This window comes from Tiliqua scincoides, chromosome 8 (assembly GCF_035046505.1).
Source record: "Tiliqua scincoides isolate rTilSci1 chromosome 8, rTilSci1.hap2, whole genome shotgun sequence".
Classification (NCBI taxonomy): domain Eukaryota; kingdom Metazoa; phylum Chordata; class Lepidosauria; order Squamata; family Scincidae; genus Tiliqua; species Tiliqua scincoides.
The window spans coordinates 30,453,217-30,468,008 of record NC_089828.1 but is presented as its reverse complement, the minus strand read 5'-3'; the positions used below and the strand labels follow the sequence as shown (position 1 = coordinate 30,468,008).

Sequence of the window (14,792 nt, the reverse complement as noted above, 5' to 3'; positions counted from 1 at the left end):
GAAATGGCAGGGTAAGAATATAGCAAAGCTATATGGCATGCAGTTTAGAACCAATGTTACCAAACCTCTCAATTGGTAGCAGCAAAGACTCGCTCCTCAACTGACAGGTTCTGTTGGGTAAGTACCCCCTTGGTTGAAAGTATTCCCCTTGGGGCGAAGAAGCTAATCTCACAGCCAATGGTCAGCTTCTCTTATGCCCAGGTGTCAAGCAAAAAACCCTCACACAGAGCTGGCCTTCCTCTTATAGGCAGCTGTGGAAGGTTCTAGAAGATGTTCGTGGCAAACTGTCTTAAATATTCTTAAATATAGAGCTGTATCTTAGAACCGAAGTTCTCTGTCTGGTTCTGACTGCTTGTGAATCCTTTCATATCAATGGCCTCCCCCAAGTTTTTCTTAGAGTTCCAAGGGAAAATGTCACCATTTAACTCTGAAGGAAAAACATTGTCCAATACTGAGAGACCATTGGGGACAGAGGAAGATAGCTGTGTGCACTGGAAGATTAATGGTTGTATAAAACTCTTGTCCAAAATGAATAAAAATAAGAAAGGAAAAAGGATAATGATAAAAATCCAACACAAACAGGCTCCTGCAGTTGAGTAAAAAATGCCTTGGAGTTAGACAAAAAGCAGATCTTGTAGTCAAAAGCTAATGGAAACAGTAAAATACTGAAGTGACTGGCTAGACATGGCCCTGCCTAGAAGCACATGCATCATTGCAGTTTCCTCTTCACCTCCATTATCTCCCTCAGGATCCCACAATAACATAGGCCATGACCCTGTGACTGACAGCAACAGCTCCAGAGCAGTTTGGTGCTCTCCTTTAAGTTTTGGCTAGTGTCCCTCTGCCTTTCTGATTTGGAGGGTTCAAGATTTCCTGTACCTTCCTACCTGACCTCCAACTTGAGTAGGTGGGTTGGAATCTCTAGTGAACTAGTTCACACCTAACTCAGCTGTAAAGCTGGGTAAGACCTGTTGTTTTTCTAATGCCAGATGAAGATTATGAGCAGTACACAAAATAGCTGACAAAGATGGGCCTTGAGACTCAGTTTAGTGATAGAAGAATAACTCAGCTTAAGGGGTTCTCTTAAGAGAAATGGGGGGAGTATTTACTACAGCCCTGTTATGTAGAAAATGGTTCCTTCTGCATGTAAACAGTCCCAATTGTACACAAATTCACATTTGTGTAGGCAGCATAACTTGTGAATCAAGCCAGTGTGGTGGCTGGATAAGATGGCATCTGTCTCGGGAATGAGCGTTGTTGCAGTCACCTGGGAAGCTCGTTTGTGTGCACTGGTGTGTGCCGGGAGGATTGCTTGCTTGTAAGGTCAAGTTTGTCTTATCTTTCTGGAAGGTGGCTGGAGCTATTGTGGGAACTTTTCTATTCTGGGTCATGTTTCATGGAGCTGACAGGTTAAAACTCTCAATGGGTTTACACTTGCAAACTCCCTAAGCTTACTTTTCTCTGCACATTGCCTTCGCAGGACTTTGTAGATCAGTTCCAAGTCCTACTGCCTAGGAACGCCCAAGCCTCCAAGGAAGAGATCTCTGCTTTGCTGACCAAGTTGCAGCTGGATGTGAATAGCTACCAAATAGGGAAGACCAAGGTTTGTTTGTTTAAAAAGCTAACCAGTCTTCCTTTTGTCTGTTTTCTGTGTGTCAAAGTTGAGATTGTAAGTATCTTAGGGAATGGACTGGTGGTCTTCTACTTTGTACAGTAGCATGCATGCTGATCTTGCTTTATTTTTTTTAAGTGTGTGTATCTACAGGTATAACCTAATTATCCACAGTTTTTTCACCCTTAGTTTTATCTCAGTGTGATGAGAAGGGCCCTTTAAATTAAAGGGAAAAAAGTCATTTAACAATAACCCCCTTAATGCGAGAGGGGGCAGCTGGCTCATAATCCATCAATCATTCTCTCTCCAGGCACTTAGAACAGCTTCACTCCTAGGCAAACAACCCCCTCCCTTCCTCCTGAGCATGTGAAAGAAAGATAATCACTTTGCTCTGGGTGAAGGGAGGGGTTGCTGGCTCAGAGCGAATCCTTTCTATGCACCTGGAGAGAGACTGATGGATGGATTGTCTGCTTAATGACTGTCTTATATCACAAAGGTCAGTGAGGCTGTTTTTAAATTGCCTAGCAAAGGGACATTTTTTTTAATGAATTTGCTTTAATGCAATTTTTGCCATTCATGTGAGTTCTGTGAACATGAGACTCAGTCTGTATTCCCCTGTTGGGTAGCTTTAATCTTTTTTTAACCTTTGATTGGAAGAAGCAAGTGTTAATCCTTTCCGTGACATAAAAGTCTTCCTGCCATCCAGGTTTTTATGAAGGAGGCTGTACGGCAGGTGCTTCAGGACACCCTGCACAAAGAAGTCATCCGAAAGATCATTCTCCTCCAGAGCTGGCTCCGAATGGTGCTAGAGAGGAGGCATTATCTCCGCATGCGGCTGGCGGCAATCACCTTGCAGGTACAGGCCTGCTGGCTGTTGCCATTTTCCTTGGCATCCACGACACTTTGCTTTTTTCCCATAGGCCTGTGGGAGTAGCTTTTCATTTGTGCTTCTTCACTTGTAGGCTTGCTGGCGTTCTTACCATGTCCGGCGGGCACTAGAGAGGGAGAATGCTGCCATTTACATACAGTCAAGCTGGCGTGGGTACAGAGAATGGAAATCTTATCGGCAGCAGCGGGAGAGAATCTGCCTACTTCAGGCTCTGGTCAGGGGACGCCTCCAACGCAAGAGGTGAGCAGTGCCAGGTGCAATGCACATGTGTGTCTTGAAGCAAGGCCCAGGCACTATTCTCTGCACCATTATGGCTGCTTGCCCATTAGCCTGATATCTGCTGCTCTAAAGTACCAGCACTGCAGGTGCTCAGTTGGTGGTTCCTTAGCCTTCAGCCCAGTTAGGAATTGGGTAACATGAGGAGTGAATAGGATCCACCTGATCTTATCAAACTGTTGGCTCTGAAAAGATGCCTCATTTGGAGCAAGTTGTTGCTCAGAGCAAGCCAAGCATCTCATGGACTAAGTGAATCCCTGCTGTGAACTACTTCTAAGAGAGGCCCTGGCTACACTGCTTGGCTACTGGTATTGACTACAGTTGCCAACTCTTACTTCTGTTTTTAAAACTGTTCATTTAGGTTTCATCAAATGCTCATGGAGAAAAAACTAGAGGTTGAAAGGCAGAAGGCTATCAAGCAAGAGAATGGTCTTGGCCAGGCAGAAGAGTCCATCTCTGATCAAATGGTTGTAGAACCTGAGATGCAGACTGATCAGAGGGTCAAGTTTGAGGAGGAGGAGGAGGAGGAGGATAGAGCTGAGAATGAACAAGTGGGAAAGCAGGCACCTCTCCTCTCCCAGAAGAGCACGGCCAGCAGTCGGGAAAAACGGGAATCCCGCAGGCAGAGGGGGCTGGAGCACAATAAGCTGCAGAACAAGCATGTGTCATTTGCCTTTGAGGGGCAACCTGGAGCCCCCAGCAGGGAAGACAGTCCAACGCATAAGATAGCAGAGGAGGAGAGCTGCAACCCTGAGCAGTATGAGGCAGGGGATGCCATCTCTTCTGAACCACTTCCTAAAAGTACAGAGGAAGAGGGAGCACAAAGGACTGGTGAAAATCCTCTTGGTTTGAATGGCAGTGCTTCTGTTTCCAGCCTGCCACTGGGATTGAAGCAGGAGGAGGCAGCTAACATGGCTAATGCAAATGGTCTTGGAAGGCCGGAAAACCCCAAGATCAGAATCAGCCAAAGCTTCACATGTCCTGAGAGGCCCTCTGAGTTGTCCCTGAATCTCCAAAATAACCTAGCCTCTAGCAGGAGCTTCCGGAGCTCCACCAACAAAAGCAAGCAGGGGGCTTCGAAAGACCTGGGCAGCCCCACCTCCTTTCCAATTCAGAGGTATCAGGACGATCCAGGCAAACTGCGGGACAAGCGGGAGAGGTGGAAGGACAAGAGACAACTGGCCGGGCGGGATGAAATGCACAGCCAGTCCTTGGATGAGAGGGGTGAGCCTGCCCAGTCTCCACCACCACTAGTAAGGTAAATCCTGGTTGGCAGATCCCTGCTGAATGCAGCTTTCTGGTCCAGCATTAATAATTGGGATTGGGGAGATGCTGGGGATTGATTTGAATTAGAGCTTGGCTTTCAGTTGCAACTTGTGCTACCCTCCCCCTTTCCAGCACTTGGATATTTCTTTTGTCATTCTCTGTTTGTATTACATCATAAGACAAGAGTACTCCCTGCCCAAATCAATGATGAGCAATAGTTAAGCTACAAGTAGTTGAACTATTGGGTAGCAAATTGTGAAATGGCATGTCTGTGTCTGTAAGTGGATCAGAACTTGACTGCTGGGATCACTCTGTGGTGAGTCCATCTGGTCCAGCAGCCAGCATACACTGTGAAGCCCACAACGAGAGCAGAAATGTAGCTTCATGATAGCTAAATGAAATGTTATAGAGACAGCCCAGCATCGAATACCTGATGCTAGAAGTTAAACAGCATGGTTTTGTTTTAAAATGCCTCTTCTTCTTTTTGCAGAGCAAACAAGACAGCTTCTTCCTTGGATGACATCTGTGGGCTCCTCCTGTCCACCTCTGCAAGCCAGGTACTGGCACTCTTCCAAAAGATCTGTCCCTTTAAATCACCATGCAATTACTACAGGAAGCTGATGCAGATTCTGAAACTTTTGCAGCTCAGTGAGGGAGCAAATGTTTTGCCTTCATTGTCTGGCATCTCCAGTTAAAAGCATTTCAGGAAGCAACTCTGGAAAAAAGAACCTCTCTATAGGACTCTTGTAACCACTGCCAGTGGTTCTGGGCTAGTTGGGGTCAGCGGTTCAACATAATACAGCTCCATAGACTCCTTTACTATGGGGAGAATCCAAGCCTAGTGGGAGAGCACAGATGTTGCATGCACAAGGTCTGCTGAGACACTATTCTCTGTCTGAGACCTTGGAGAACAGCTACCAGTCAGAAGAGATAATGCTGAGTTAGATGGATTCTTTCACTGGCTGAATAGAGGGCAACTACATACGTTCATATCGTTCTCCTGGTGCATCCCTTTCAGGAAGGAAGCAATTAAGATTAACATATGTTAAAATAGCTGTAATATCCTAAACGTGACCTCTAAGTTTTTGATATCAAGGTATCACTTTTCATATTCCACAGCAATCTCTGGACACAGCAGAGGGTGACAGGAACAAGAAACAGCTCACACCGAGAAAGTCTGAGGAGCTACCTTCCCCTCTTGATGTAGCGTCAGTGCCCGGCCAGCAGATGGATGCCAAGTATGCATGCTTTGCATTTGGAATTGGAGATGTGAAAAAATAAAATTGGGAAGTTGGCAGCGGGCCAGTGGGTGGAGGAAAACTCTTCCACATGCCCCTCTTAATTTTTTTACCCTTTTTTCTTGGTGCAGATAAAATCATTTATTGCCCAACCCATTTCAAGGATTTGTGAGTCTTTACTGCTATTCCCAGCTACTCAACTTTGGTTCTTTGAAGGGGTGACCAGAACAGTCTTTCACACTGTATCAGTCGTCGAAATGCAGTGGACAATAAATTGCAACTTTGCAGTCTACCTTTTTTCGTTGTTGCAACTTGGCCTCTGAACTCCTTGTACACAACCGCTTGCTCCATCGGAGTGACTAAATGTTGGGTTGGTTGTGAATTGTCCTCCTGGTCACATGAAGTCCCCTCCCTGGCTAGGCCAGGCCCTCCTCTTGTAAACCCCTCCTGCCCTTCTACCATAGGCACCCCTTCCATTTCTGTAGATGGCCTTTAAACAGCTGTATGCTCCTTCTGCCTGATGGTGTGCTAATTGATTTGCTACCTGCACTTTCCCATCAGATCCACATTCAAAAGCCCCTTGCGGAGATTCCTGGGCAAGAAACCAGAAAAGAAGAATCTCAAGGAGAGCTCTCATGTGCCGGAGGACATTGAGGCCTTGGCATGCATACCACTGACAGATATGACAATAACTCACAGAATGGCAGAAGGTAAGACTTGGCGCTTACTGGGATTGTCATCAGTAGAAAGATGACAGATCAGTTGAGATTACAGAAGCAAGAAAGGAAGAGAGAAGGTTCTTCTGTCAGTTAGGTGAGGGCTTCTTGATTCTCCCAGCTCTTCAAAAACCACTCAGCAGTGTTCTGTCTCATTCAGAACTACACAACAAATTTAAACCAGTTTCAGGTTGGCCTTACTACCATCAGGATCCTACTCTAAGCACTGTGAGAATTGTCGTTTCTGTGAAGGGCACCAGAATCTGCCCTTAAGTATTGATTGCTGCTGGTTAAGAACATAAGAAGAGCTCTGCTGGATCAGGCCCAAGGCCCATCTAGTCCCACTTCCTGTATCTCACAGCAGCCCACCAAATGCCTCAGGGAGCATACAAGATAAAGAGACTTGCAACCTGGTGCCCTCCCTGGCATCTGGCATTCTGACATAGCCCATTTCTAAAATCAGGTTCTTTGTTTTTCCGGCTTTTAATGTGATATTCGTAAGGTTATTTAATTTTTTTTAGGAGATGGAAATATTTATATTGTGTTTATAGTGATTTTATGCTTGTAAGCCACTTTGAATGCTCTTTGGGGAGAAAAAGCAGGGTATAAATCCAAAAAACAAAATCTCTGACCAAGTGTGGTGTACATGCACATCAGATTACCATTTCCATTTGTTTGTAGAGGAACTCTGATGGTTATACCAACTTGAAATCAGGTTAAATGTAAAGGGTGTGTGTCTATCTAGATATTGCTTTATTGTCTGCTTAGCAAAAATTAGTTATGTAAAGCTTTGATTATTACAGATGCTCTTTGTTTTACAACTTGCTGTGGTGAGAGGTGTTCAGTTGGGAGGTTTTCTTTTAATTTTGAGGAAAAATACAAAAAGTACAATAGAGAAATGCTGTTCTTAATGTAAAATTTTGCCCAAGGGAATTTCTAGCTGGAAGACATTAATCCCACATAGGAAACCATCTGGATTCTTTTCTCCAGCTCCTTCCAAGCATCCAAATCACCCCCTCCCAGAGGAGCGCCACACCAAAGATGCAGGCAAAACCAAACGGAAAGGCACCATTAAGATCAGCAAAGCCAAGACAGCGCCAGAGAAATGGCGGACACCCTTCCTGCGGGAAATCACCAATACTAACGAGCTGAAATACTTGGACGAGTTCCTCCTGAATAAGGTGAGAGAGCTTTAGTCTAACAACAAAACTACCACTTATAAAAAGAAAAGACCCTATTTTCATATTTAAATCCCCAGTCTGCCATGAAGCTCTGCCATGAAGCTCACTGGTGACCTTGAGCCAGTCACTTATTTTTCAGCCTAACCTACTTGACAGGCTGATTGTGAGGAAGAACTACTCTATATGCTGCCTTGTGCTTCTTGGAGAAAGGTTAAGATAAAATGTTCATACCAACCATCGCACATCTGCACCAAAATTGCTTCCAAAAAGAATAGCTTACCCCATCAAGTCAGTCTTGCCAATTAATTTACCAGTTGCACTGGCACTGGTACACATGGTGGTAGATCTGGGGTTTGATATGTGGCTTGGTTTTTTCTGAGACCAAAACAGTGGGCTGGACAGAGCAAGCACCTAAGTCCAAAGTCTGTTTCATACATTCATACAGTTTCATAACAAGCTAGTGTCTAGTTCTGTGTAAGGAAGAATGTGGATAATTGTTGCAAACTTAGGGGGGTTTGGGGTGCTCAGAGTTCTTGGTTCTCGAACCCTAAAGCCCTCAGGCCCCCCCCCCGTCCAGTAGTAATGTCACCACCCTGTATGTGCCAGTGCCTCAGTCCAGGGACACTGAGACCCTCTAGGCTTAACTCTATCCCTTGCAGGCACTGAGCTCTTTCTCCAATTAAAGCTTCAGTCCTCAAGTTACTAGGCCTCAATGAGCAATTGGTAGCTTGCTGAACTGCTAGGCAGGATTCTGAACCTTTGTCCCCAACAGACAATGAAACAACTTGGTAAGAGATTTTAGTTTATTAAGTACATAAGGTTACATAAGGCAGCAAATGCTAGAGGCATAAACATCTAGGAAACATATCAGCAATAAAATAATAAAGCTAGCTGGCTATCTCTATTAATCCCTATCTCTCACCTGGGTCTGTTACTCTTGTAGATCTCTTAGATCCAGGCTACCTGTGAGGCCAGATGCCCATGGTGGACAATGGAGCTCACAGCGTGCAGGATGTTGCACCCAAAAACTCTGTCCAAGAAGGAACCGGACACACCCCTTGGGGCACTCATTATTATACTTCTTATGCTAATAGTACTGAGGTGACTTCATACTTATTTAGACTGTCCAATTGGAAACTTTTGAGGACAGAACCTTCTCAGAGTGGGTCGGGTTACTAGCCCTCCTAGTTCTTACCCCTCCCAACTGGAGATCTATAACTGCATTCAATTCCGCTTGATCAGGTGCCCCTTAGTCTACTGAGGTGTTAAACATTGCAATGGGTTGTAATTCTTGTAGTTGGTTTACTCACATTCCTGCAGCTAGGAACTGCTAGCCACTTCTCTGTTACTGACTTAGTTTGGTTCAGGCTTCACATGCTAACCTAGGCCTAAACTGTACATATTCATGACAATTTGTATGTGGAAGGTTCCATGTTAAATCCCTAGGAATATAGGAACAGCCCCACTGGATCAGGCCATAGGCCCATCTAGTCTAGCTTCCTGTATCTCATGGCAGCCCCACCAAATGCCCCAGGGAGCACACCAGATAACAAGAGACCTCATCCTGGTGCCCTTCCTTGCATCTGCATCCATTTCTAATATCAGGAGGTTGCACGTACACATCATGGCTTGTAACCCGTAATGGATTTTTTCTCCAGTCCAATCTCCTTTTAAAGGCATTCAGGCCAGATGCCGTCACCACATCCTGCAGCAGAGAGTTCCACAGACCAACCACACACTGAGTAAAGAAATATTTTCTTTTGTCTGTCCTAACTCTCCCAACACTCAATTTTAATAGATGTCCCCTGGTTCTGGTGTTATGTGAGAGTGTAAAGAGCATCTCTCTATCCACTTTATCCTTCCCCTGCATAATTTTGTATGTCTCAATCATGTTCCCCCTCAGGCGCCTCTTTTCTAGGCTGAAGAGGCCCAAACGCAGTAGCCTTTCCTCATAAGGAAGGTGCCCCAGCCCAGTAATCATCTTAGTCACTCTCTTTTGCACCTTTTCCATTTCCACTATGTCTTTTTTGAGATGTGGCGACCAGAACTGGACGCAATACCCCAGGTGTGGCCTTACCATCAATTTGTACAATGGCATTATAATATTAGCTGTTTTGTTCTCAGTACCTTTTCTAGTGATTCCAAGAATAGAATTGACCACATTTACTGCTGCCGCACATTGGGTCGCCACTTTCATCGACTTGTCCACCACCACCCCAAGATCTCTCTCCTGATCTGTCACAGACAGCTCAGAACCCATTAGCCTATATGTGAAGTTTTGATTTTTTGTCCCAATGTGCATGACTTTACACTTACTTACATTGAAACGCATCTGCCATTTTGCTGCCATTCTGCCAGTTTGGAGAGATCCTTCTGGAGCTGCTCACAATCACTTCTGATCTTCACCACTCAGAAAAGTTTGGTGTCGCCTGCAAACTTAGCCACCTCACTGCTCAACCCTGTCTCGAGGTCATTTATGAAGAGGTTGAAGAGCACCGGTCCCAGGACAGATCCTTGGGGCACACCGCTTTTCACCTCTCTCCATTATGAAAATTGCCCATTGACACCCACTCTCTGTTTCCTGGTCTTCAACCAGTTCTCAATCCAGGAGAGGACCTGCTCTCTAATTCCCTAACTGTGGAGTTTTTTCCGTAGCCTTTGGTGAGGGACCATGTCGAACACCTTCTGAAAGTCCAAAAATATAATGTCTACGGGTTCTCCTGCATCCACATGCCTGTTGACATTTTCAATGAATTCTGAAAGGTTCATGAGGCAAAACTCACCCTTACAGAAGCCATGCTGATTCTCCCTCAGCAAGGCTTGTTAGTCTATGTATTTTGAGATTCCATCTTTGAAGAGGCATTCCACCATCTTACCCGGTATAGATGTTAGGGTGACCGGCCTATAGTTTCCCGGGTCCCCTCTCTTTTCCTTTTTAAAGATCGGCGTGACATTTGCTATCCTCCAGTCCTCTGGCACTGTGGCCGTTTTGAGGGACAAGTTGCATATTTTAGTCAAGAGATCAGCAACTTCATTCTTCAATTCCTTAATAACTCTTGGGTGGATGCCATCAGGGCCCGGTGACTTATTGATCTTTAATTTATCAATTAGGTCTGAAACATCTTCTCTTTTAACCTCTATCTGACTTAACTCCTTGGTCAGGAGGGGCCGTTTGGGCAGCGTTATCTGCCCAAGCTCTTCTGCCGTGAAGACAGATGCAAAGAACTCATTCAATTTCTCTGCCATCTCTAAGTCTCCTTTCATTTCCCCTTTCCCTCCCTCACCATCCAGAGGGCCAACCCCTGGCCTTTCCTGGTAATATATAGCAAGTCTGGGAAAGGCCTGAGACCACTGATAGCTGCTGTTAGTCAGATGATACTAGGCAAGATGGACCAAGGGTCTGACTCTGTGTGGCAGCTTCTTACAAGCTGTGGCATTGAATGATAGTGCTTTGAAGCCTTTGCTTCCCTAACATGAATATATACAGGCTTATTTGCCTGCATATATTAAACTAGTAGCAGGATGAAGAATACTGGAGTTGTAGCAGTTTAGCGTAGGTCTGTTCATTATTTTTTTCTTCTCAGAATGACTGCCTTAGTGACATACCAGTGTTGCTGCTTTTCAGATCAACGATCTTCATTCCCAGAAGTCTGCTATTGAATGCTTGTTTTTCGAAGCCACTGAGAAGTTCCGTGGAAACATCAAGACCATGTATTCTGCCCCTGTAAGTAGATCATGTCGGAGCACCCAGTGAATGGCCTGGGAACAGCAGCTGACATTTCAGCACTATTGAATCTCAGCAGGCATAGACCTGATCAGCATTCTGAATGGGAAACTGCTGGGAGTCCCACCTAAGAGCAGAGTAATAAGACCAAAGAACTTGAACTTAAACAAAATGAGTTTAAACTAAAATTAAACCCTGTGCTTTATTGAACTTCTTGATGCTGGAAACAGCCAGTAGAAAAACTGGGTGGTGGGGGAGGAACCTTACATAAATTGGCTGGGGATGGAAGAGGGTAGTAATTGGTGCCTCTGATGACCAAACTGATGTCTTAAATCCTTCTGGCTGTTTGTTTCCTGTATTGGGTATTCAGAAGTAAATTGCCTTTAAATCTGAATGTTCTAGTTAGCAACCCCATTCAAAACTCTTTGCTAGACCTCTGCTTCTACATGAATTTGGCTAAACCCCTTTAAAAGCCATAAGAGCTAGTGGGCCTCATCTTATCTTTTGGCAGTGAGTTCCATAAGTTAATTATACACTGTTTCACCCTTATGGAACTTTGCTCCCCCGCTTTGGGAACTCATCAAAATTCAATCATTTGTTTCAGAAGATTGGCAGGGGATTCAGGAAAAGTTTTTTTATACAGTCACCCGCGTGCTTTTGCTGTCTGAACATCGCATGTGAACACTGTCCTTAGCATTGCCTGTAGTTGAGTGCACTGAGATGCAGCAGAGGAACCAACATCTCCATCCACCTTTCTGTTATCTGCATGCTGAGTGCACTTAAGCCTTAAGCTTGTGACCCTTTTACTCATTTGCTGTCTCTTTCTGTAGAACGGACAGATCCACGTTGGTTACCGGGACCTGATGGAGAATTACCAGCTCCTGGTGGACAACATGGCAAAGCAGAGAGAAGAGAAAGATGTGAAGCTGGTCCTGAACCTTTTCCAGACCCTACTGGATGAGTTTGCCCGCAGCTATGCCAAGAAAGAGGAGACAGAGCACCCCAAGGTCTGGCATTGCCTTTCTTTGTGTGATCTTTGCAGGATTTGTAGTTTTCCTTCCAAGTTTGGGCATGGCCTGTCTGTCTTGGAAAGGGCAGCCCAGGCAACCCCATTCCTGCAGAGCTGAGCTCCTCCCTCCCACTTGGTTCTGGTGTCTGCACCCAGGTTTGGTAGCTTTGTGTCCTGGGAAACATGCCTATTCAACCTACTCTATCAGAGCTTGAGGCTTTAAATGGTACCAGTTAGAGAGCTGCAGCCTCAGGTTGTAGGATGAGGCGATTAAATGGCTAAAGAGGCATAAACCAGGATCATTTTCAGAGGGAGCTGTCTGAAAGAGGACAAAGAGCAGATAAAGGAAGCAGGCAAGAGCTCCAGGTTGTTCTCGTCTAACTGAAAAATACCTGTGTGGAATAATCCCAAGAAGAATGTTTAGAAAGCTGCCAGCCAATCAGATAGCAAGGTGGGGCTCAAATCAGAGCCTGGGAATTCTCTAGGTCAGTGTTTCTCAAACTTTTAGCACTGGCACCCATTTTTTAGAATGAGAATCTGTCAGGACCCGCTGGAAGTGATGTCATGACTGGAAGTGACATCATCAGGCAGGGAAATTTTTTTAAATCCTAGGCTACAATCCTACCCACACTTACCCAGGAGTAAGTCCCATTGACTATCATTGTTAAAAGCATATAAATAGTAGTTAAAGTACAGATTTGTAACATTTCCCCAATGCAGTCACATACCATGGTACTATCAAGTCTAATATGTAAAAAATAAAATATTGAAATGAATGGGAACCCAACTGAAATTGGTTTGCGATCCACCTAGTGGGTCCAGACCCACAGTTTGAGAAACACTGCTCTATGTTCTCCAGGTTGAAGTGAATAGACATTACTGGGTTACATGGACCAGCAGTCTGAATGGTATCTCTTGGGTCCAACAGATGCATCCATAGCTCAGTGCTGGAGCACCTGCTCTGCATGCAGAAGATCCTAAGCTCAGTCTCTGACATGTAAAGGATTTCAGGAAGCAGGACTTGGAAAGGAGGTTCTAAGAGCTGCTGCCAGCCACTGAGCTATATGGACCAATGGTCTGACTTGATCCAAAGTAGCATCATGTTGTTTACATGAATGCCCCAAAAAAGGAGTGTTTGGGGAAAGGAAGACCAATGTACCATTTTCTTCATTCCCCTCAACAGCAAAGCAAGGCACAGAAGAAGAAGCGGAAGCAGGAGCGTGTGGTGAGTAACTGGGTAGCAGTCAGAACTCTGTCAGCCACTGAATTGGGAGTGAGTTTTGTGCTTGCTGATGGTAGAGGCCAAGAAGCCCCAAAGAAGCAGCAAGCCTCTCTCCAGCTCGTTCCCTCAGCCTGGACTGATCTTGGTGCTGGGCAGAAGAAAGGATGACCAGTGGGATGATGCAGCCTGTAAATTTTGTGTAGAGGTGGCAGCACGGCAGGATGTGGTGGGGCTGCAGACTTTTTGCAAAAGACTTTGTTGCATCTGAAGGGAGCTTGCAGCCTCTCTTCCCATTGGTTTGAGCTGCATAACCCCAAGCAAGCAAAGCTCTGATCCTTCATTCCTTTCCCACCAGATTGAGGAACTCAATGGTCATGTCTTCGTGAGCTACCAAGTGAACATCCTGCAGTCTTGTGAGCAGTGCTGTTCCTACATCTGGCCCATGGAGAAGGCCTGCCTTTGCAGTAGTAAGTGTGGGGCAAGGAGAGATTTTGGTTCAGTCTAACCACAACAAACCCACAGCCTCTCCAAATTGGCTCCAACTCCAAACTTGACAGCGTGCCTTTCTTATACAACAAATTTTATACATGATTGGTGGGGAGCAGTGATGGGAAAATCACTCCTATATTGCCCTTGGAGGCAGAAATCCCTTCGCTCACCTCAGTGCCACATCTGGCAGGGATGTGTTCCTCTCTCTGCAGATCAATCAGTGCTAAGGTTTTGACAGTTAATATACACACAATATCTGGTCCTTTTTCTTAGCCTGAAGCCCTTCCTTGGTGACTTGTGAGAAGAGCCCCTATTTGTTTTCTACCTGGAACAAGGTAGCCTATCTCCTTTCCCCCTGAGAAGAAAGCCTTTTCTGCCCAGAAGGTGCCTTAGGGCAGTCAGCTTTCTCTTCCACATTGCAGGATGCAGTCCAGAAACGCCTCCTGCCCTGATCTCCCCATCCAGGAATGGCGAAGCCTTGCTTTTTCCCCCCCTTGCAATTCATGTGTCTTTTTCCCAACATTCTCTCCCTTTCTCTCCTCCCCCTCTCCAGTCTGTAAACTGACTTGCCACAAGAAATGCCTGTCTAGGATCCAAAGTGGGTGTACATCTTCAGCAGCAAGGAAGGTAAGCAGCCGCTGCTCCCTGCATTGAACTGGCTGTTATTCATGAAAGCTGGATGTTACCCTGGCTTTTGCCACAGTTTGCTAGAGATTCATGCCAAGAGCACCAGGATTCTGCCACTAGATTCCTATATGGGTAATAAGAACATATGTTGTTGGTTCTTGAAAGAGAGAACCTCTATAATTGTAAAAATCCCCTTGAGGGATTTAGAAATGCCTGCCTATGTAAACCGCCTTGAATAAATTCAGAGGAGTAATCCAATGACCAGAAAGGTGGCATATAAATACCGAGATTATTCTGTAAAGAGATAATGGCCACGTCTCACCCATGATGGCTTCCACTACAACCAGACCTTCTAAGTCAAAGCCCCATACATCACCCAGACCTCCAGTGGCTCCACCTCTGCAGGTGAAGGCCAAATGGGCTGTCCTAGAGAGGCAGGACATAAGTTCAAACTACCATCATGGTCGTTCAGTCTGTATCTATGAAATCACCTGGTGAACTTTCTCACACTGGTGTAAAAATAATGGGACTCATTTGAGGAGA

The 14,792-nt window shown here is 45.3% G+C and overlaps 1 protein-coding gene across 6 annotated transcripts in view; it reads left to right on the top strand.

Moving 5' to 3' along the window:
• Nucleotides 1-14,792, top strand: part of MYO9B (myosin IXB) — a 70,778-nt gene that overhangs the window by 47,466 nt on the left and 8,520 nt on the right. For all 6 annotated transcript variants that reach the window (XM_066635767.1, XM_066635766.1, XM_066635764.1 and 3 more), the window contains 13 exons: nucleotides 1,481-1,603; nucleotides 2,319-2,468; nucleotides 2,575-2,741; nucleotides 3,139-4,035; nucleotides 4,534-4,600; nucleotides 5,163-5,281; nucleotides 5,843-5,991; nucleotides 6,988-7,178; nucleotides 10,804-10,902; nucleotides 11,733-11,909; nucleotides 13,095-13,136; nucleotides 13,489-13,600; nucleotides 14,176-14,249. In XM_066635767.1, the coding sequence (XP_066491864.1) occupies nucleotides 1,481-1,603; nucleotides 2,319-2,468; nucleotides 2,575-2,741; nucleotides 3,139-4,035; nucleotides 4,534-4,600; nucleotides 5,163-5,281; nucleotides 5,843-5,991; nucleotides 6,988-7,178; nucleotides 10,804-10,902; nucleotides 11,733-11,909; nucleotides 13,095-13,136; nucleotides 13,489-13,600; nucleotides 14,176-14,249 (2,367 nt within the window). The remainder of the gene's footprint in view (nucleotides 1-1,480; nucleotides 1,604-2,318; nucleotides 2,469-2,574; nucleotides 2,742-3,138; nucleotides 4,036-4,533; nucleotides 4,601-5,162; nucleotides 5,282-5,842; nucleotides 5,992-6,987; nucleotides 7,179-10,803; nucleotides 10,903-11,732; nucleotides 11,910-13,094; nucleotides 13,137-13,488; nucleotides 13,601-14,175; nucleotides 14,250-14,792) is intronic.